This window comes from Anguilla rostrata, chromosome 2, assembly GCF_018555375.3.
Source record: "Anguilla rostrata isolate EN2019 chromosome 2, ASM1855537v3, whole genome shotgun sequence".
Taxonomy (NCBI): Eukaryota; Metazoa; Chordata; class Actinopteri; order Anguilliformes; family Anguillidae; genus Anguilla; species Anguilla rostrata.
The window spans coordinates 22,741,941-22,764,262 of record NC_057934.1 but is presented as its reverse complement, the minus strand read 5'-3'; the positions used below and the strand labels follow the sequence as shown (position 1 = coordinate 22,764,262).

The 22,322-nt window shown below is 40.1% G+C and overlaps 1 protein-coding gene across 3 annotated transcripts in view; it reads right to left on the bottom strand.

Moving 5' to 3' along the window:
• The window catches only part of atrnl1b (attractin-like 1b), a 268,072-nt gene extending 251,873 nt beyond the window's left edge, over positions 1-16,199 (bottom strand). For all 3 annotated transcript variants that reach the window (XM_064321326.1, XM_064321328.1, XM_064321327.1), the window contains exon 1: positions 14,940-16,199. In XM_064321326.1, the coding sequence (XP_064177396.1) occupies positions 14,940-15,190 (251 nt within the window). In that variant the 5' untranslated portion in view covers positions 15,191-16,199. The remainder of the gene's footprint in view (positions 1-14,939) is intronic.
• Positions 16,200-22,322: the final 6,123 nt, after the last annotated feature.

The window sequence follows — 22,322 nt, the reverse complement described above, 5'->3', positions numbered from 1 at the left end:
GTTGGTTGAAAATAGACACTTCATGCTACAATCATGATAACGGCAATGACTGTGCTGTGAAGTTTAGGTCCTTTTGACGTAATTTACATAGAAACTATACGCTCAGATCGCCTAGTTCCACTCACTGTGGGCAAGCGGAATCGATAACGTTTCAGAAAATATATAATGTTAAACGATTTAATTCAATCTTCTGCTGGGAGTTTTGCCGTTTATTGAGGGTGTGACAGAAAAATGCCGGTGCCGCTGACTGTAATCAAATGTTTTTCACATTTACCGTTCGATTGAGCAGGTACCATTCACAATACATTTTTATGGGTTATTGCTGTCAGATTGTGCTAGCTACTTTACATGAACCTTGTACGGCGATCAATAAAGGTTAACAGCACAATACAACTTACTTCTTGTCACTTGTACCACCACTGTAATGAACTAAAGGCTACAAACTACCTTTTCTATGAGAAATGTGTTGCCGAGCTCACGCGCATACACTGCTGGTGACATTCTAAAGCTCCGTTTTTCCCTCTGTACTATATAGCTAGCTAGCTATGGCACGTCCTCACCTGTGTAACGTTATTTGTTGTCATCCGTGTGTCCATACATCTGTATCGGTGGTTGTAGCTGTGTGTCCTTAGCACCTACTCATGCATGCAGGATAGCATCCGTACGCGCTAACTAGGTTAGCTGAAGTAGGCGAAACACAAACATGTTAGGGTTAGCTAAAATAACGTTAGGCGATAAAGCTGTGCTTAAAAATGTTGTGCCGTACCACCTACGTCCTACTAAACGAAGCACCATCTGCGCATGCATCCTACCAAACCTCCCTCAAAGGTTGTCCGTGAGTGAGTGAGTGAGTGACTGACTGACTAACCACAATTTGCCATGCATAGCCCACGGCGCCAGTTCCATTTTTGATTTTTTGCCTAGACAATTGCATTTGTGGCACTTTATTCCAAAATTATGAATATGAACGAATCTAAGTTAGTATTGTAAATGGTACAAATGTCTTGCTTCATTTAAGCCATTTTTCAAGTCTATGTGTTGTTCACCTCTAGAGTTATAAAGCTTTAAATAGGGTACTCCCTAAATGGGCAAGGGTTGGCCAGATTTGGCATGTGCGCTATGGGGTTAACAGGAGCGCAAAATTACTGCTGCCACAGCAGGCTGCGGCTGAATGTAGTTCTATGTGGAATCCTTCACCTGCTCTGACCTTCAATTTGTAGAGAGGGGAAATATAAAACCAGCCAGAGACTTAATGTACTATTCACCGACCACTTTATTCCCATTCATCTTCAGAGTTTATAACAAGAACTAATGTATTGTCAACCTCATAGTACAGTCATATTAAACTATTTTTGGAAAACACATTGGCACATAGCATTGATCAAAGATTAACCAGATTCACACTCAAAATTAGTAATGTGTTAACATAATTCCTCTTATTTTGGTTGCATCCGTAAAACCAGCATCAGGTGAAGAGCTGATGGGAGTCTGTCCAAATAAGACTAAATTGGACTGAATCTGTCCAGAAAAAAACTGGACCTGACTGTACCTTCAACATCAACAGGCCTCTGAAATACGAAAACAAATTTGCAGGAACAGTGTCGGCCTGAGGACAAATCAGAGTTCTCTTCAACAATGACAACTGTACAATTTTTGGATGTGACCTGAGGGAATTTCACCCCACATTGCACTATTCACCACCCCCACCTCCCCCTCCCAGTAAGACTTACAGAGAAAATAAAACCTCTTGGATATCAAGTAACATCACAGCATAACTCTACCTCCCTGTCCAGGCTGGAGGACAAATCAGCCCAATTTAGTCGTTATACCAATTCCCCGTGGGTATCACGGTCCTGGTCTATGCGCTACTCCTTCACCTGACAGCGAGGAGTTTCACTGGGAGAGCATAACAAGTGCGGAGGTTCACGCTATCTCCCCTCCCCACTGAACAGGTAGGAGTCGCTAATGCAGTAGGAGTCGCTAATGCAACGATCAGGACTCATACCTTCACCGGCACCGACTTCCCACCCGCGAACACTGCCAACCCGGTTCTCTGCGGTGGTAGGTAAGTGCTTATACCTCTACACTACCCAGACAGCCCTAAAGGGCCTACTTTTAAAAAAAATGTGTCTGAGGATCTCCAATTTCCTCTAATTTACCAATCAGTGGCTCCATCAGAGAAGCACATATACAGAGAAAAGGATAAAAACCAATGAAAACACACAATAATGGAAAATTCAGCACAAACACAGTAACACAAACACTAAAAATGAACACAAGTACAACTACACGAATACTAAAAATCTACAAAAACACAGAAGTCTATGAAACACTCAGGGAAGAATAGCTTAAGTGACCAAGTCCACAGGCCATTGAATCCTTCCCAGAAATCTGTAGGTTGTGAACCGGTTTCCCTGTGCAGAGGGTATGTTAATGCCTTCCACTCTTGTGCAGGAAGGTTGCGGGTTCAAATCCCAACCCCATACAGAACTAAAAAAATCAGAATGCTTTCCTCCCTTCACAGCGCTCTTGTGACAATGTGAGAGTCATTGTGTGTCATTGTGGTCTCATGAAAGGATGATGTTACCACATTTCAGGCCCCTGTGCTGTCTACCAGATGTAGGGACTCAACACTCCCAGTAGTCAGTGGCAATCAAGCCAAAATACTATTCTACATCTCATCAATCTCCCTAAATTCCACGTGTCTGATGTCAGGATTTGGAAGCAATACTGCCCAGTGACACGATCAAAATTGGGCAAAAAAAATCATTCAAGGTTTTTTAAAACAATTCATTCAATTCATTTTCAATTATGAAGGTTAGTTAGATACGGTTGTAACTTGCTAGGCAGCTGGCATTAGCACACTAACAAAGTAGAACCATGGTATTACAACTAGTTGGCTAGAAAACGGTTGTTTGTTTAGATAGCTGAATGCTAGTTACACGTTTCAAATGACTATTTTTAGAACTATTTTGTCAATACAGAGCGTTCCATTCGTTTTGGATTTTTGCCTCATACTAGCTGCATCAGGAACATCATCACCCTTATAGGTAGTGTTATTTAGTTAAGTATCAGCTAGCTAATCTCAGCTGGCTGGCAGTATTTCCAATTACTACCTGAGGTTACAAAAAAATTAATTTGGAGATGAAATCCATGACACACACTACAATTTTTATGATTTTGCTTCAGACATTATTTCAGAGAAAGTGACAGTCAGAGCTATATCTACAGATCCTTGTTCCATTTTATATGTAGTCTATTATGCATTTTATTTCATTATTTTTCTTTTTACAAAAAACTTTGTCACAGACAGTTTAGAGGAGACAGACTAGAACAGTGTGTTCAAGGCTGTTTAAATAGGTCTTAATTGCCCTCAAAAACTTTTTTGGCAACCCAAAAGACAATAAACAAAAGAAGTCTATTGAGATGCATCCTCCAAGATTCAACTAACTTTTGTATATCTCTATATGTGGCGCTTGAATTTTTCTTTGCCTCCCAAACTCTCATTGAGCATGGTGAAACTTCTTAATTACTGACGTAATAGTGGAATGTAGTAAATTTAGTTTTTTCTTTCTTGATTTAAACCATCTCCAGACTTGTGAAGGTCAACAACCCTTTGTCTTGTGTCTTCTGTGAGTTCTTTACCTTTCCCCAAAGTGATGGATGAAAAATGTCACCTCATTTTCATACCCCAGGGAAACAGGAAGCCTTGAAAATCCCTAATACAGTTCCCCAAGATCAAGATGAACTTTAAAAAGCATGTTTAAAAAGCAGAATTGTTTTTGTTAGATTTTCTTTAAAATAATGATTAGGGATGTGAAGGGTGTCATGGGTGTTTGTAATTTTGATCACTATTTTCATCAGTGTCATTTTTCCTTAGCAGAGTACCAATGCTGTTGCTTTTTAAAGAGTTTTGCTATTCCTAACATCCTCTAACCAGTGTTTTGCCCGATTATCTGAACAGTAAACACCCTAAAATATATTCAGGCCAAGCAACAATAACTTTTCTGATAACAGTTAGGCATTCATTTTTTTTTATACAAGTAATTGTCTATCAATAGACAATTCTTCCTGAATGGTCTTCCTGAAGACAAACTTTCCACAAATAAGTTTACTGTAATCAACCTCAGTAAACCAAGTAAACTATTAAAAATTCAAATATAAATAATAAAAAAACAATTAGCATTGGTAGCCTTATAAAGAAAATACAGTCTAGGCCTCCTTAAGCAGCAATGTCATAATGAACAGTACAAATCCATTTATCGCTGCTACAAGGTTGGGCTGTGACTTTTGTATGGATGGTATGGATTTTTTCTTACTGCGGTGAAAAAGCAACGTATCCCCGCGGTTCGGCGGTTTATCGGCAAAAAAATAATTTTTTTTTTTTAACGTAGACTAACTACGTTCCGTACACTTGGCGCTGCTTGGCGCACATCAGGGACCATTCATCCGTTGTTAGGAGCCAGACAAGCATGTTTGTGTGCTCATTCTCCAGGGAAATGCCCATTCTACAATCTACACTTTGACTGATGTGTTTTGAACCAATAGTATTCAGAACCAATAGTAGTGGGAAAACCTACCTCCCCTGTCTGCGTACAGAAGAACATAGGCCTCAACAAGGTTCAGTACAGACTGACAGAATCAACCAATGAAGTTCTGTACAGTGCAAAAACCAGGATTTTATGCAGTTAAACTGTATATACATTTTTTTTTAATCAATCCAAATGTTTGTATTACTAAAACTGTTCATTTATGTAAACGTTTTTGGATGACGAGCAAACAGCGTTTCATATCTCTCATCCTCAGTCAGACAGCGGAACAAACTGGCCAGCATCATCTTGACTTGATATTTCAAAAATATCCCGTTTCAAAGCATTACTGAACAAAAGCTGACCTATTTAACAAATTATGACCAATTATGAAAATAATCGTTTCATACAGGCTAAAACACAGTGAGAAACACACATTTAATATAAATGTACGACTTTGCTGCAGTCTCGCTCTCTCCTACCCCAGGTCCCCACTGTCCCTTTTGGAGCGTATAGAGGGTATGCATTGACGCCACTTTTCCACCGGAATACGCCCCCCTCAGTCGGGACTGAGTGGCAAAACATGCTGCGACATGGCTGCCTTTAGTAGAGGAAACTGCAAAACCGGGAGTAAAACAAACGATTATCTGCTTAAATTAAAGGCAGTTGGACTCGACAGTGATCCTTACAACTTACCAAAGAACCAGTGGTCCATGGACATTCAACAAGAAATCGGAGGTATCTTTTTACAGACTGCCGAAAGCTAAAGAAAAGAGAAGCAAATTCATCGCTGCTATTCGCAGAAACAAGCCGGAACGTGGATTTGCAGTTGTTATTTTGTATCAGGTATGTTGGATTTTTGGGTAAAATCATACCTTAATAATTTATATGCTTGGCTAGCTAATACTATCTAACCATCCCCCCTTTGTTTGTAGAACACAAGGCTCATCATCATGGATGTTTTTTAATAAATGCTGACAAAAACTTTACAGTTACACAGAATATAAATGAAAGATGCTAAATATTTAATTGATGAGTAGTCAATACATAACTTAAGACATGATTTTACCCAAAAATCCAACATATCTGACACAAAATGACAACCCGCAAATCCATGTTTCGGTGCCCGGCTTAGAGTTGTTTCTGCGAATAGCAGCGATGAATTTGCTTCTCTTTTCTTTAGCTTTCGGCATGCCATGTTTACAATTCCCAATCAAGCCGCACAATATGACATATTGCACGTGTATGTGATGCGAAAACTACGGGAGGAGTAGCGGTCCAAAAAATGGGTGGAAAGAATAATAATAATAATATGTGCGATAATAATAGTGTGCTTGCCAAAGGCAACCACACTAATAATTAGGATTTAGCCTGAATTGGCTTTTTCAAAGTGCAACATAAAAAGGGATACAAGTCACTGTCGGCAATAGCCTATAAGTCGGTAACAACAATAATAAAGTGCAACATAAAAAGGGAACACACATATTAAGTAACTGTTGGTAAGTAGGCTAGCCTATGAGTCGGTAGCAACAATAAGTGCTCGTTGTACAACTAATCACAGGGCCGCTAAAGTGAATCGGCATATTCTGCTGGTTTATTTTTCGGTCTTCATGTTTCTTGCCAGGAAAACCAACACTTTTCACTGTTCACTTTGTCCGGTTTAAGGGAGGATCTCAACGGAGTGACAATATTGCCAGCCGCACTGAATACACAGTCCGAGGGAGTGCTCGTAGCGCATATGGTCATATATTTTCTTGCAAACTTCAACAGAAGAGGGAATCGAGCCTGATTGTCCCGCCACCAGGCAAGCGGATCCGAGTGCGATCGAGGGCTTCCTCCTGCAAATACCTCGCGAGTTCAATGTCCGCACGGATTCTCTTGGAGACCGGAGCGGAGGTCTGTTCTTTTCTTTTTCCAAGCAGGTCTGCAAGATTCATTTTTTTGGGAGGCGGAGGTGGTGCACTTGCTCCTTCTCCATCTCCAGACGTCGAGGTACTGGGCTGCATGGCACCATCTCCATCCTCGTCATCGCGCCGCTCTTCTGGCACCGCACTGCCAGCATCTCCTCCAGGAGCGCATCTTTGACGTCATCCCCAGGGTTGCCGTCCCTGTATCTTGGGTCAATGAATGAGGCCTTTGCCAACAGTTGCTGTGTTGCAGCTGCACTGTATTTGTCTTCCAAGTCTCTGGTCATTTTCTATTCAGGTTGCGCGTGAACTCCGTGTCTTCCTCGGTTGAAAGTAGAAGATCCTCAGTTAGTAACTGTAGGACCGGTTTCAGAAAGGACGCTGTAACCCTCTTCTCCGAAGACAGCGCATCTGTAAAATCTGCAACTTTCTTCAGCGCTGCATTAACGGATTCTAGGACTTCGACGTCCTGCCATGTCGGAATCAAATGTTGGCTGCGCCAGTCATCCAACAACCTCCGAATGGCTGGGGCTTGCTCGAGAATGCGCTCAATCATCTTCTGCTTAGTACCCCACCTGGTAGGACAATCCTGTGAATAAATTAAAAACACAATTGTATTAGTCTTCTATAGTGATTTCTTTTAACAAAATAATAACAAAATAACAAAAGTACTCCTTTCAAATAGCCACTGTCCAAGCTGGAGCGGGGTTAATGACGCACAATCCAAGATACAGCAAACGCGGCAATCCAGAGTTAAAATTCAAACAAAAATGGCATTTATTATGCATTAACGTTCAACAAAAATATTCGCCGTGGCTCTTCAGTGTGATATACCGTTACTTACACGCTAACGTTAATAACGATTCCTTGTCTGTCTTTTCACGAACGTTAGGCTTTAGTAATAAATTAGTATAAGTTTTTGTAGAAAAAAATCAGAAGACAGTGATTGCCTTTCACCGGCTCCCTATAAGATAATTATTCAGTTAAACTAGACCTGCCAAAACTCCCTTGATTATATGGTATACGTTGTTCTGTAAATTACATGCTAACGTTAGCTAACGAACATTAATTTATTCCTGGCTTGTGTCTGTCCATTCACAAACAGTTGGCTATTGGACTAAATTATAATAGTATTGCAGAAAAAATCCAACTTTAACGTTAAAACCTGATTAAGACATGATGTAAACATTGCCACGGTCTTAAAGAGACCCTGCTCATGTTCTCTCTGATGAAATAAGTCAATACAAATAGCCTACTGTCATTCCTCTCAAGAATTTTGATGAATACAACACCAAAAATGACATTTTATGAATATGATATGAATGATAACAAAACTACATTTATTTGTATTTAGACTCACGTTGCCACCTTTAATAGCCACTGAAAATGTATTACATAAACTTGTACAGTGATGATAGCCTAAATGTATTTGTTTAACTCTCAAAATGACAATGGGCAAAGTCAGCAGTTACACGTTTCAGCTGAGATCAAACTCTGCTCTTGCCATTACCTGTATATAGATTTTGGTGAATAAATTGCAAATTGGCGATGCATTTTTATTTTCAGCAAGACGTAACATTAACTTTACAGAAGCGGCGAAAAAAGTCCCCGATTTTGTTCTATGGGGCCATGGACATGGCGCTTAAGAAATCTGGCCACCTTGCTGTTTGGGTGATTTTCTAGATCGGTTTCTCCTGTCCAGTCCGTGGTTCAATAATTGCAATGTCATAAAAGTGAGATCGTAATAGTGGGAATTACTGATGATTTATTATTTAATAAACACAAGTGTCAACATGAAAAGGTGAGCGTATGACACTAACCGCTAGAATTCAACAGCACAGCAACGTAAACAATCAACTTTCAGTCCAAAATGGCAGAGGCCCGGCTCAGCAGCTGGGCATAGATGTTACATTGCACAACCAATGGAGTGTCGCCTCTTGGTATTAGAATCTCTTTGTCCATATAAATTAAATGTTTTTAACAGAAAATAATAATAATAAATGCGATTTTATCCACAGAAATAGCTATACAAAAAGGCAAAATAAATGTCATGGTCCACTGAAATTTGATCTCCTTGTTGCCGGCCACTAAATTGCACACGGCCTGTCAATCTTTTCTATTTTTTGCACTCAGACACTAGTGGCTCCGTTTATAAACAAACATAACATTATGTTAATAACGTTGTCATATTGCTTATTACTAATGCAATACAAGTTGGATTTAGCGCCGTCGGCACAGGTTGCTGATGTAGGCTACTTTTTAATTTGCCAGAACGTTTCATGATGACGAATGCCGGTTCAGCCGGTTCGCATAAAATCAAACCGGTTTCAGCTCGTACACCGGACCGGCAAAACCGGAAACTGACCCAACCCTAGCTCCAACATCTTCAAAGTAGGCTATTTATAAGTATCCCCAAATAGGCTATGTTAACAGCAGGCTGTTTGATCATAAAAATAGGCAAAAGAAATTCAAAGGATTGATTGGCCTGTTCGTAAGTTTCGCCCAGTTATTTACGGGATGAAGCAATAGGCTATTTCGTTTCATATTCGCTTTGAAATAATTATTAACATAACATAATAATAATAACTTGAAAATAATATTTAAACACTTGTTGAGCATCCTCGATCTATTAGTCATTTAAATTGGCCTAACGTGTTGTTTAATTAGCCAAATAATAATAATAATAATAAAATGATATGCTGGGTTTCATTTTTCTCTTTGCCCTGTTGCCTGTCCGCTCCTCTCCGTCAGCGGTCACGTTAGGCTACAACTCACGGATACAATGTAACAAACTCGCTAACGCACTTGTTATATTAGGCTACTGTTATTATAGAATAACAACACGCATACCTGTAGGCACATTTAGATTGACTCAGTAACATATAGGCCTAGCCTACACGGTTACTCCGCTCCTATAAAAATGGAAAAACAACGTCTAAAGAAATAGAAATCGAGGTTTAGCACAACTTACCAGAACTAAGCAATGTTGGGGCACGTTGAGCTCAGCTTGTTCTTTCTGCAGCTTTCTCTTCTTTTGCCAGCTCTGCGAGAAAGTCATCACCAACGTTCTGCACAAACCCATGGCTCGGGCCGTGCGGTCCTTTTCTGTCTTCATTGCATTGGTAACGGCTAAATGCAGATTATGGCCAAAGCAATTTAGCCATTGCCAGCTAAGTTTTCGCACTGCAGCCACAGTATTGGCCCCATTGACTGTGGTAATGCAGGCCAGGTTGTCACCGGTGTGGCTTTCTGGTGTGAACACCTGCCTCCAGGCATTTCGATTTTAGTTCCCAGTTTGCGCTGAGATGTGTTTGGTCAGGCTCATGTACAGCATCATGTTCACGCTTGACCACATATCTGTTGTCACTGAGAAATGGTCAACGTCTTTCAAGTCCCGTATTATGCTGTCCTTCACTGTCAGATACTTTTCAGGGATCGCTGTTTGAGAAAAGTACTTTTGGTCAGGAAGTACATAATGTTTATCAAAAGCCTGAAGCATGGCTTTGAACGCTGGCTTCTCAGCGGTACGGAATGGCACCATTTCTTCAACCAAATAGAGAGTCACGCTGTCAGTAAGTGCTTGCCACTGATTGCTGTCACATTGTTACTTCGTTCCTCTCGCAAAGGCCTCGGAGACTCTCAACTGTCACTGGCCTGAGGTTGTACCTCCTCCTGGGGCAGGTGTGCTGCTGCCGAGTCCAGCAAACGCTGCAGGATGGTTAATTAGTGGGCTTGCTTCTACTCTTGATATCTTTCATATTTCTTATTATCTGCACTTTCCGCCCAATTTTTCTAGCTCTTACTAGTCTTACAGTTTTTGTACTACATTCAAACTTTTTACACCAAAATGACCAGCTAGTTCCAGACATTGCTGCTTGTATTCAGATTTTTTTTGAAATATTCAAAACCTTTTGAAATATTCAACTTTTTTTGTGGTCACTCCATAGAGGGTCACTATGGACGTTTAGTGGAATGCTTAGTAGGACGCATGCACATGTGGTCACTCACTCACTATGACTAATCCCTGGAACATAATCGCTACTTGCTGATCCCTGGCTGTATATGTAACGCTACGGTGCGCCGTGGGTCTGGACGGTTTTGTGCTTCTTCTGAGCTATGTGCCCTCATTGAAATGCATTGAGGCTTGACTTGAGGACAGTTCCAGTTGGAATTTGAAGCAAGCCCACACAATTCAGGAATTGTAACCTTTCTAGTTCTAAGATGCAAGGTGCAAAAAACGATGCATGCGCCGTTACAGCCAAGAAGAGAGATCACTTTGTTGCACTGTGCACCCATTATGCCACTGGAGTCATAAATCCATGCATTTTCCTCCAAAACTTGCCCTGCCAGCCATCACATCTTTAACTCTGAAGCCGGACACCCACCGCACGCCTATCGACCGCGAGCGCACTACGCGCGTAACTGAAGCGTAGTTGAAGTACTGTTATTATAACGGCAGCGGGCGACGTCGTCTCCACCAGATGCGAACGCGTCGCGAACCGGCTGCGAAGCTTGCTGAAGCGTAGTTTTTCGCTTCTGCTCTATTTTTTCGGCTTGTCGCGTGTCACGATGGCCTGTTTATACACAGAAATATGCTCTAAAAGCTAGGTATACATGCTCTGATTTCATCCTTATATTACTGGGGGTGTGTCCCTAGTTCCCTCTTGCAGTAGTGGAGAACAAGATAAAACCAGATAAACACCAGATATTTTATAAGCAGCTAAAAAATACAAGCCTTTTCGTTTTTCTATTGTCCTGGCAGGAAAAAAAAATTAAAACTGGAACCTGGGGAAAAGGCAAACTTAGTTTCGCTATCTTATTTTGCTGAGGGGGCGGGGTAAATTTGAAAATACACCACAGAAAGACGTAGCCTATTGAATGATGTAGAAGTGAATGCACCGAGCAGCAGTTTGTTAGCTCGAGTGTTGGAAGGTAGTTTTTAACCAACCATTGCTCAGCCTATTTGATTTTTCCGATGTCTTCGTTCGCCGTGCTTTCAAAAAGGGCTTGTTAATAAAATCAGATAATCCACAGTGCTTTAAAAAATCAGATTTAGTGGTCTTGCCGATGAAAATGCACCTATTTTATAAATGAAGTTGTAAGCAAGCCTTTATTGCACTTGTACTTCAAAGCTTCCGGTGTTCATGACGTTGTGGTGTTCATATCCCTTCAAGTTTAAACTGTTACGCTATCTTTTTGACGATTAACTGATTTTACTAAATATGATCATATAAATGTTTTGACGTGAATAACAAGACGACACGGGAATTCCCAATGGTTGATTATGGATTATTTATTATTATTGTTATTATTATTATGATCATTACATATTCTTCATAAAGTTGGCACGCTTGTTAACCAAGCAAATAAATTAATGCAGCTTGAGATTGATTATTATGTAGGCTACGCTGCGATTTAAGCTTATGGTAATTCTTTAAAGCATTTAGTTTCTCGCGTATTTACATGTGTTAAAAAATATTACCATATTAACAGACTGAAAAAGGTCTCTCACCAAGTATTCACTTACCCATAATCAACAGTCGTGAACAAACGTGAAATACACGATGTAATCCCACTGCAGACTGCGAGAGCTACTAGGATTAGAGCTTTAAGCAAGCCTTTGCGCGACACAAACGGAACAGTGGAGACACGCTACGCGCCGCTTACGCTACGCGTGCGGTGGGTGCCCGGCGTGAGTCTACTCAAAGCCAAATAGCCATTGCATGGCCAGGATCTGATCCTATTGATGAAACATCTGTCACACGCCAATGTGACATCCCTGGGAGGGACATGCAGCAATTCCAGGAATGGACCGTTGCCGTCGTCACATAGAGAGAGAGAGCACACCAACACCAATACCATCCCCCTCACGGGTTCCAGGCAAAAACAATGAACTAAAACAAAAAATTAAAATAGCAAAGACAAAAGAAAGCAAAACTGAGAAAACTGAGAGACTACTTTTCAGTTCACCACTTGTAGCTGGCCAGATTTTCACCTGACCAGCTCCTCCTGCTTTTCAGCGGTGGTTTACTTTTTCCGTCATCTCCAGGCAAACACGCAAACAAAACAAAATAAAATAAAGACTCGCTCTCTCGGTGTGTCCTCCCGGTCTCGGTCCCGAACTGTGGAGACACACACCTTTAAGCACCTGGGTTAATGCAACCCAGTTAGTGCCCTCTCCACCAGCCGGCGCAGGCGAGACCAGTCCGCTTCTCTGGTAGACCAAATGCCACAACATTACATTCTCAACAGAATGAAATAAATGCATTATGGCTGGAAGCTTTGAATATGGGTACTTCAAGCAACTGAGAGCCAATGGATGTGAAGATGTTTTAAGCTTTTGGGAAAAGGAAGCCCAGAGCAGAAACCCAAACACCAATCATCACAAATAATTTTATAATCAAACATGAGCACTTCCGAAATCCTACAATCAATCATAACCACCTTCACAATCATTCTACAACCAGCTCTTTGCTTCCATGATCGATTGCAAACAGCTTACTTCTAGAATCAATCACAAACACGTCGGCGAACGATCACACTTTCACAAGCAATCACAAACACTACTATAATCAATCACAGACATTTTAACTGCCAATCACAAAGGCTTCTACAATCAATCAAACAAACCATGTTAATCACTGACTAATATTAGCCAGTCCATGCTCCTGCTCGCCACAGCATAATAATAATAATAATAATAGTATCATCATCATCATCATCATTATTATTATTATTATTATTATTATTATTATTATTATTATTAATATGCATGGAATTGATCGTGCAATTATGCCATTATCTTTCCATATGTTGGACTATTCTGGGGGTCCTGGTGCTTCACTCTCCACTCCGTACCATCTACAGGCTTGCATCCTATTAGGACACATCAGCTATCCCCAAAATAGGATGGAGGACTGCGCCCCTTATGACCCCTATTGAGGCATGGAGTTTACAGCTCAATTGATAACAGAAAGGCAGACAGACAGCCACTGTAGAACAGTAATTAGGAGCTGAGTGAGCAAAACGTGTTCATCGTGGCGGCCAGACAGGGCCGTTACACAGAGTTTTTGGATCCAACGCCCTGCAGCTAAGCAGAGTGTGAAATATGCGACTTTTCAAACGCCTTATAAACAAAACGTGAATTCCGTTAAATATTAATATGGCGGTGCTCTTCTTTTTTGCGAATGCTGAGGCAAATGTAAAAGCCGCGTGTTAGAGTACACAACTCTGGGGCTTTTATCCGAGACGAGAAAAAAAACTAACAAAAAACAGAACAAAACGAACATTAAATCACTCCTAACTACTAGACAAAATCACTTCGAAAGCATACAGCAAAATTAATGGACAACCCTCTTCATGCTCTTAAAGATCAAGCCATAAAAATGCAAACTCTTGGGAACACCCAAAAAGATCAGGATGTTGACAACACAGTGGTCTTTTTTTAGAACCACTGCAATGATGAAACTAATCATCTAAAAGTGGCATCTGCATTTGAGTGAAAACTGAATATCACTTTGACACCATATTCCAAAGTTTTAAACACAAACTTTTTTATGGGAGCCTGTGCAATTCCGGCCAGAACAGATGAGTTGCTCCAAAACACGGAGGAAATTAAATAACGTCCTGCCATCATCCTCAATCTCTTAATCAAAACGAGCACATTGTAGGCCCACAACCGAATTCTCCTCTATGGTGCTCAGAACAAATTCATTATTGACTACTAGCTAAATGGTATTGTCAAGTCTCATAATTCATAACGTTTCCATAAACATGCATACATTCATTATGGATGTGACAACACCTGAAAGATACCCAAAGATGTCACAACATAATCGTGTCCTCATTTTTAATTAAAAAAAAAAAAAAAAAAAATGTAGCAATGTAGTGTTGCTTAATTGCAGGTCTTACATTGGGCTCCTTGTGTGCACTGTACAACCGAAACCCTAACTCTGTGTTAAATATTGTGGTCAAAAGTAGTGATCGCGTTATTTATTGTTACAAATTTCACCATTTTGCTCCATTAATTTCTTAAAGCGTTTTGTTTCATGATATTTGTTACAAACACCATGATCCAACTTGCACATAGTAAGGACCATAGATTACCATTTACTAAAATATGGGATTTATATGGTTTGCCGCAATAGGCTATAAATCAATAAACATCTTCTCTTTATCAAAATTAACATAAAACGAAAGTCCTGACAACGAATTCAGGTGTAAGTAAATAACCTAGTATTTCTTAGCAACATCATAGCCTAGAGACAACTGTTGAGGTTGTGCGCAGAATTTCTCCAAATTGCCAACGTTTCGGTTAAGTAACTCCAAAGTAGTGTACAGGGCTACACTTTCACAGATTAAAACAGCCGTTTATTAAATTAGTGCCTGAAGTAGTATGTTATCGTGTATTTTTTCCAATCAAAGGGTCAAAATCATTATGACAAGTAGGACTACATTTTCCAAAAACGCGACCTTCCCCACATCCCCCTCGGCGGACACTTACTTGAACCTTCCTTGGCAGTGTTGACACTTATCTCCGACCCACCCTTGATCGCAGAAGCATGACCCATTCAAGCATTTCCCAGAAAAGCAGTTTTTATCACATGATTTAGGAGAGCCTTCGCCGTGCATTACTAGGTAGAACATAATGTAAATCAACAGATATTTGTTGAAACGCAGCAATCCAAAGTGAGAACACTTCTTCCTTCTGAAAAGAAACAATATCCAGTCTCCCAGCATGTTTCCCGGATCCATTTTATTATTTTGAACAGATGCGGAGATGCAGGCTGTGTAAGACCTCCGTATTTTCAGTTTCAAGTTGCCAGGTTCTCTCAATTATTCCAAGAATTATCCCGAATTAATCATTTGTGACCCGAATAGGTGGCTATGGGAAATCCTTAGAAAAGGATTATTCGATCGTTTTCCGCCATTAAAATGTTCATAGCCTAATACGTTACGCTAGCTACCAAGAAAGCTCTGCTACCCAAGAATGAAGTATATGCGTATGGAAATCCCAGTCACATAAAAGAGGCCTATAATTCTATGTTCATCATGATTTCGCATTAAGATTTGGCCAGGGATAATCAGTGATGTTGTGCTTGCAGGCTCCCGTTATTACAGAGGTCGTGAAATTATCCAAACCACAGAAACACGAAGATTCCGTAAAAAGAAACGCATTGTTCCTGACGAATCATTTTCGCATCAGAATTAGAATATAGATTATAGCAATAGTATTATTTAACAACCGCTCTATTCAAATAAGATCTGAGCAGCCATTTTAAAGGGCAAACATTTTGCAAGCTAATGAATAAATTATTTTATTTAAAAACATGTAGCTAGTTAGCTAGCAAGATTAGCTATATCCGGTAATATTATACTTGCACTCAAAGCTCTTAACTCGTCCCTTACCAATACCAGAGGAACACAAGGTTAAATAATCTCTCGCAGATTTAAATTAGGTCCCAAAACCCCAAAATGATTTCAGCGGCAGTCAATAACATGGATGTTGGCAGTGTTGTTCCCAGCGCTGAAGGATGCAGCGAACGTAATAAATGAACTGGTTTGTTCATTTTTTGTTCGCATTTACGAAATATTCCTGGATCGAATGTGTTCTAAATACGTCTCTGTCCGTGTTTTCGCTGAGTTTCCGTTCAATCCATCCTAAAAAAGTCGACAATGCATGGGCGAGTTCTACAATTCCACAACCCCCCCCAGCACGCCGACCTCTGCGTTGCTGTAGTTGCTCTTTAGGCTAGAGGAAAACTCCAAGAGAACCTAAAAGAGAACTGCGCATGTGCCGTTTGAAGTCCGTCATTTAAAGACACAGTGCCCCATAACAGTGCCCAGTATTTGTCGCTGCGGTACTGTCCGAATTTCGTATAGACGCCTCTCACTTAGAAATCTTTAAGGAATCTAACAAGTTTGTATATAGCAGTGGTTTTCAAACTCACTATGTACGTTGGTTTTCATTACAAACTCAACTGCAATCCCAGAATTTTAACAAGCTGTTCATTTTTCTTAATTAGGTGATTTTCATGTTTTAGAGCTGGGGTCCCCAGTCTTATCCAGAAAGGGCCAGTGTGGGTGCACACCCCTGATTGTACAAAGACTCTAGTGGCTGATTAGTAGAATCAGGTGTGTACACCACACTGGCCCTTTCTGGATACGACCGGGGTCTCTAAAACATGAAAATCACCTATTTAAGAAAAATTAATATCTTAAAATTCTTGGCTTGCAGTTGAGGTTGGAATGAAAACCAGCATACACAGTGGTCCCCCAGGACCGAGTTTGAGAACCACTGGTATATAGACTCTTGTTAGTAATGGGCATTATTAGGGCCACAAGTTTATTCCTGAATATGTGATCTGGGAAACGGTTAACCTGTGTGTCTGTTCGAGAGCACAAAAACGTTAGGATATGTGAACATTGTAAAATAGAAACAGGACTCAACTGAAAGTGCAGATCCAGAGCATTGCAGGTATGGCAACTGAAAAAGTGATTATGTGCCGGCATCAGACCTTAAATCATCAGCATTGTCATCCCTGAGGACACACAATGAAATACCAAAGAGTGTTGCAAACCTTCACAGTAAATATCTTGTGGAATATGCAGAGTGATCTGTCTTTTAAATAAGCGTATTTCATTCCTTATCCTCAAAAATCACCATATGCACTTGAATTGCAGTAATCAGTGGTAACCAATCAAAGGAATGCTACAGCATGACAGTGCCCCCCGGCACACAGCAAGGTCCATATAGAAATGGTTTTGTCGAGAATAGTGTGGAACAACTTTACTGGCTTGCACAAAGCTCTGACTTCAACTCCATCCAAAACCTTTGGGATCAGCTGGAAAACCATCTGTGAGCCAGGCCTAATTGGCCAATCGATGCCCAACCTCACTAATGCTCTTCTGGCTGAATCGTAGCAAATCCCTGCAGAAATGCCCTGAAATCTAGTATGAAGCCTGCCCAGAAGAGTAGAGGTTGTTATAACAGCAAAGGGTGGACTAGCTCCAAATTAATGGCCATAATTTGGATGAGATGTTGGTTGTCATGTGTCCACATACTTTTGACCATGTATTATAGATTTTGGAAAATATTTCAGATTATAAAATCATTTTCTCAAATATAACCCTTTGAAATTTATGACGGGGGCCTCCTGGATGCCTTTGAGCCAGGGTGGGTGTCCCTGGATCAGAAAAGGTTGAAAACCACTGGAAAAATTTAACAGCTTGTTGGTGTAAGGGAGCCAAAACCAGTGGTTCTCAACTCTGATACTGGTGGGTCACATTGTCTGTAGGTTTTTAATTTTCACCATAAATCTGGTTATAAATTTAGAACAAAGAAACCAGGCATGGTGAGTTAACGGTTTATTCAGATACTTTAAACAAGTGGACACTGTACCTCTTGAGGATCAAGGTTGGGAACCACTTCCCTAAACAAAGGATTCTTATTTGAAAATGGATGGTATGGGATTAGGTTTTTGTCCTAACACCAGCACAAGCATTCAGGCTCTGTAATGTGTTGATTGCTTAACAAGTGTCTTTAAACAGTCTCATATCATCCTCTTGGTGCTAGGGGATCGAACTATGGGTCAGGGAAAACTCGCAGCCCCAAAAATATTATAAAGAGAATCAAAGAGCAAAAGGTATTTCACGATGTTCTCTATAAAATACATATTCCAAACTATATAATAAGGAATCAGTTCAAAGCAGATGTTTTGCATAATGCGTTGTCTATACACTGTTATCAAGTCTATTGTGAAGCATTGTTAGGCATAACATCTAAAACTTGATGTACAGTAATGTTCTGTTGGCAGTCCTTCATAAGTATGTGTACACTAAAAACAGGTACTGTTACATACATCTAGAACCACCTTTAAATTTGATACTTTATGACAAATTCATTTGTTTTTCTGTACCTATAATTCTCTTTTTAATACAGTGCTTTTGACTTAAAATAATACATTATTAAAGAATTTAATAACTAATTTAATTAATTAATTTAAATTATTAAATAATTTATCATAAAATTTACTGTAGAACAGAGTTACACACCCTGACATGTTTCAAACTTTGTAAGTTAAGTCAAACTCCACTCATTCTAATTAGATTATTTTTTGGAATGCTTACTTGCCTCTCTGGCCTTTTTTAAGCACGCGCTTATTTTATAAATATATATCCATTTGTAATTTAACAAGCAGTAAACAATCAAATCAAAAGCCTTGTTATAAGTTGTGTTTCGCATCTGTAAGAAACCCCTCCGACACACCAAACAGCAGAAGTATCTGAGTGGCGAAGTAACGTGTATAATCTCACCTGGTGCTACTGGAATGGGATTAATTTTATGTTATCTCAATTATCTGACTCCAGAATAGTGTTTAAACCTTTCCTCTGTGCTAAAAGTTATGCATAGATGGAGGAGACTGCTGTCCACCAGTAGTGTGGCTCTATATGGATTGCTATCTATCTTGGTAGACACGGGTGTGCCTCTGGTTAGTGTAGCCTGCATTAATACAATTGAGTACGACACTAGTGCATGTGCGCATGACTATGGGTTGCAGATATCCTGAGTTCTATGTATATGTTAAGACCTTAAAACTGCTAGGTGTGCAGTGGTAAGAGTCAAAGGAGAATGCCAGGTTAAAGTGAATGCGATTTATTGTACAGTATGTGAATAATGACGATATACAATGGTGCAAAAGTGTGCATGGAGTTGAATGGCTACATGCATATGCGTAGGAGACCATGTTGACAAGTCTCCCCAAAACATTCCATGTTTCTCCTTATATACCCAAAAGATAAAAGCAAAACACCAAGTAAACAAATAAAGATACAATCATGACAGAACAGTACAGATCAATGATCCTGCTTGCAAGCATCTTATTCTGATATTGTATGACTGTGTTGATCTGTCAAAGCACTTTGAGCTACATACTCTGTATGAAAGGTGCTATATAAATAAAGTTATTATTATTATTATTCATAAAAGGCTCAGTGAGAAACATTGAAATGAGAATGGTAGAGTGCCAATGTGCAGGTAGTTTTTGACTACCCAGCCCAATTTAAACTGCTTTCAGCACAGTTAATTAATAAATTAATCAATCCGTGCTAAGAAATGCATTAAAAGGCACACTTTATTTTAGAAAAATAGGGTGCCATTATTTTTGTTTATTTTGCTGTTCCCTCAAAAGCTTGATCCCAAAAAAGATGTTAGATGGACCCATCCTGAAGTTTTTTGAAGGAAATGTGTATTTTTATTTTGTAATTAAAATGTGGCTACTTTCCATTTTATGCTTATTTCTTGCCTCAGTAACAACAACAGAGATAATCTGTGTTGTGTTATAATGGGCTTGAAAATGCATAATTACTTTTACTACATTTGAGTTAATGCCCTATTCGGTTGACCAGTCATCATTATTGTAATGTAGGTCTGGGTAGAAGAGTGGATCTGGTCCAGGCAGAATAGGTCTTTAGGTGACATTTTGGTGAGTTTCACAGTCATTTTTAAAATTTCTATATAAAAATCATGATGCCCATTAAGTCAAAAAAAAAAAAAAAACATCCCGTAAATCCACTGAATAGATAATTACAGACATGGTTTAAGAGAAAGACAATGCAGTTCAGAGCCAATAAGACAATACTATATCATGCAAACGGTCATTCATCTTATAGCGTAATGAGATGCTGATGTTTCAATCAAATCCCATGAGTCAGAATTTCAACAAGAACAGCCTGGTCATAAAACAAATTCTCTTTGGTCATGGTGTTACAAATACTTTGTAGACTCATTGACCAGCTCGATTTATTAAAAAGATACAGTGGTATTTTCTGAATCCTGTAAAGCAGGGGTGGCCAACCAGTCCAGCATAAAGAGCCAAAAAAAAAAAACCCACACCATTGCAAAGAGCCGCACAACACATGCACGCCCACACTACAACAGCAACAGTGACTTACAGGCCTAATGACATAATACATAGCCTAACAGTTTTCATAGGTCTGTTCTTACCTCTGTTTACTCAGTGGGACACCTGGCAGTCTTTGTTTGCCACAATCCTTTTCAGTTCTGGCTTGTACTCAGTTGTGGCCACTCGAAGCAACTCTTTCACGTGTGTCCGTAAGAACAGAGCGATGTCTTGACTTCACTTGTTTCAGTGTAGAAAAAACTGATTCACAGACGTAAGTTGATCCAAACATTGACATTAGCTTGAGTGCAGCCTGTTTAACATTGGGATATCTGTCTGCGGGTACAATTTTCCAAAACTCTGTGGTTCCTTCTCTCAAAACACATTAAGTCTGTCATCCTCAGAAAGTTCAATCATCCCCAAATGAGACGCTGCTTCTTGATGTAATGTAAAGTGCTTTGGATAAAAGCGCTATATAAATGCAGTCCATTTACCATTTACCATCTGCCACTAAAGGGGTTTTCACACTCTGCAGTGAAAGGGTTGATGAGGAATGTGATCTGTGGCCGTTTTTGCTTCAGGATGCAGAACCTGTCCTCAAAACTCTGCTGCAGATTTTCAACCAGTGTTGCATAGCATGCAGTGCTCCCTTTTGAGAGCTCATGTGCTTCTCCACTTGCCTTCAACAAGGAGGGAAAATGTGTGAACTCTCCCTTTTGAAGATGGGTCTGGAAGAGCTTGAGTTTGTTGACAAAAACGTGAAAACACTTTGCACCAGATCAGGCAGCATTTTTAACTTCAGTTTGTTCAGATGGTGCAGTATGTCGACCAGAAACCCCAAATCTGAAATCCACTGGGGGCCATGTAGCTCAGGATAGTACTTATGTTTCTCTTCCAGAAACAGCTTCACTGGGTTCAAAAGTTCAAAAAAAAACGGGAAAGCATGTTACCTCTTGAAAGCCATCGCACAGTACAGTGGAGAAGCAGATCACTGGGAAGATCTTCATCAAGTTCAGCTATGAGGTTTTTGAACTCTGTGATTGAGAGCATGTGTGCAAATAAAATTAACAATTTCTAGCACAGGTTTCATGACGTGGTCCAAGTTCAGCTTTTTAGACACCAGGTGCTCTTGATGGATAATTCAGTGAAATGTCCAAAAATCCGGGAAACGGTCGTCAGCTTTTCACAGCCCTACAACGCCATTTGCAGATCCCAACATAGCTGGTGCACCGTCTGTGGCTATTGCTGTTAGTTTTGATAATTGCAAATTTGCCTTCTCAACAACAGTCATGAGTGTCTCTTTCAGGTCGATGCGACGGGTCCTATATTTTAACGGCACAATGTCAAGCAGCTCTTCCTTAATTGTGCAGTCTTCTGACACAGACCGTACAAATATTGCCAACTGTGGCTTATCTTGAACGTCGCAAGACTCATCCAAAGCAATGCTGAAATACCGGTATTTCTCAAGATCCGTATATAAACGCGTTTCAATTGAGTTGTTAATATCCGATATTCTCTGTTCAACGGTCTGCCGTGACAGCTGCAGGTCTGACACAGAACGCTTCAAATTGTCGTTTTCAGGAGTGAGGAAAGCAACAACATCTCTGAGGCACGTCTTCACAAATTCCCCTTCGCTGTATGGCTTTTTAGCACGAGCAATGTTCCATGCCACCTGATATGATGCCAATGTGACCGTCCCTGAGTGCTTCGTAAATTTTCGAAAAAACTGAGTCTGCTTCTCTGACTGACGTTTCAGCGCGTTTACCTTGTGCTTGCGAAGTTCAGTGCCTTTGGGAAACTCCTGGGCCATGTTGGCATGGAGTGAGGTGAAATGGCGCTCCAGGTTTGAAGCTTTAAAATGCGACAGTGAAGTCTGACATATCAAGCAGAAGGGTTTCCCATTTCGTTCCGCAAAAAAATACAATCCCTCCCTTTCAGGCAAGAATAGCCTGTGCTCATCTTCATATTTGCGCTTAGCTTTACGT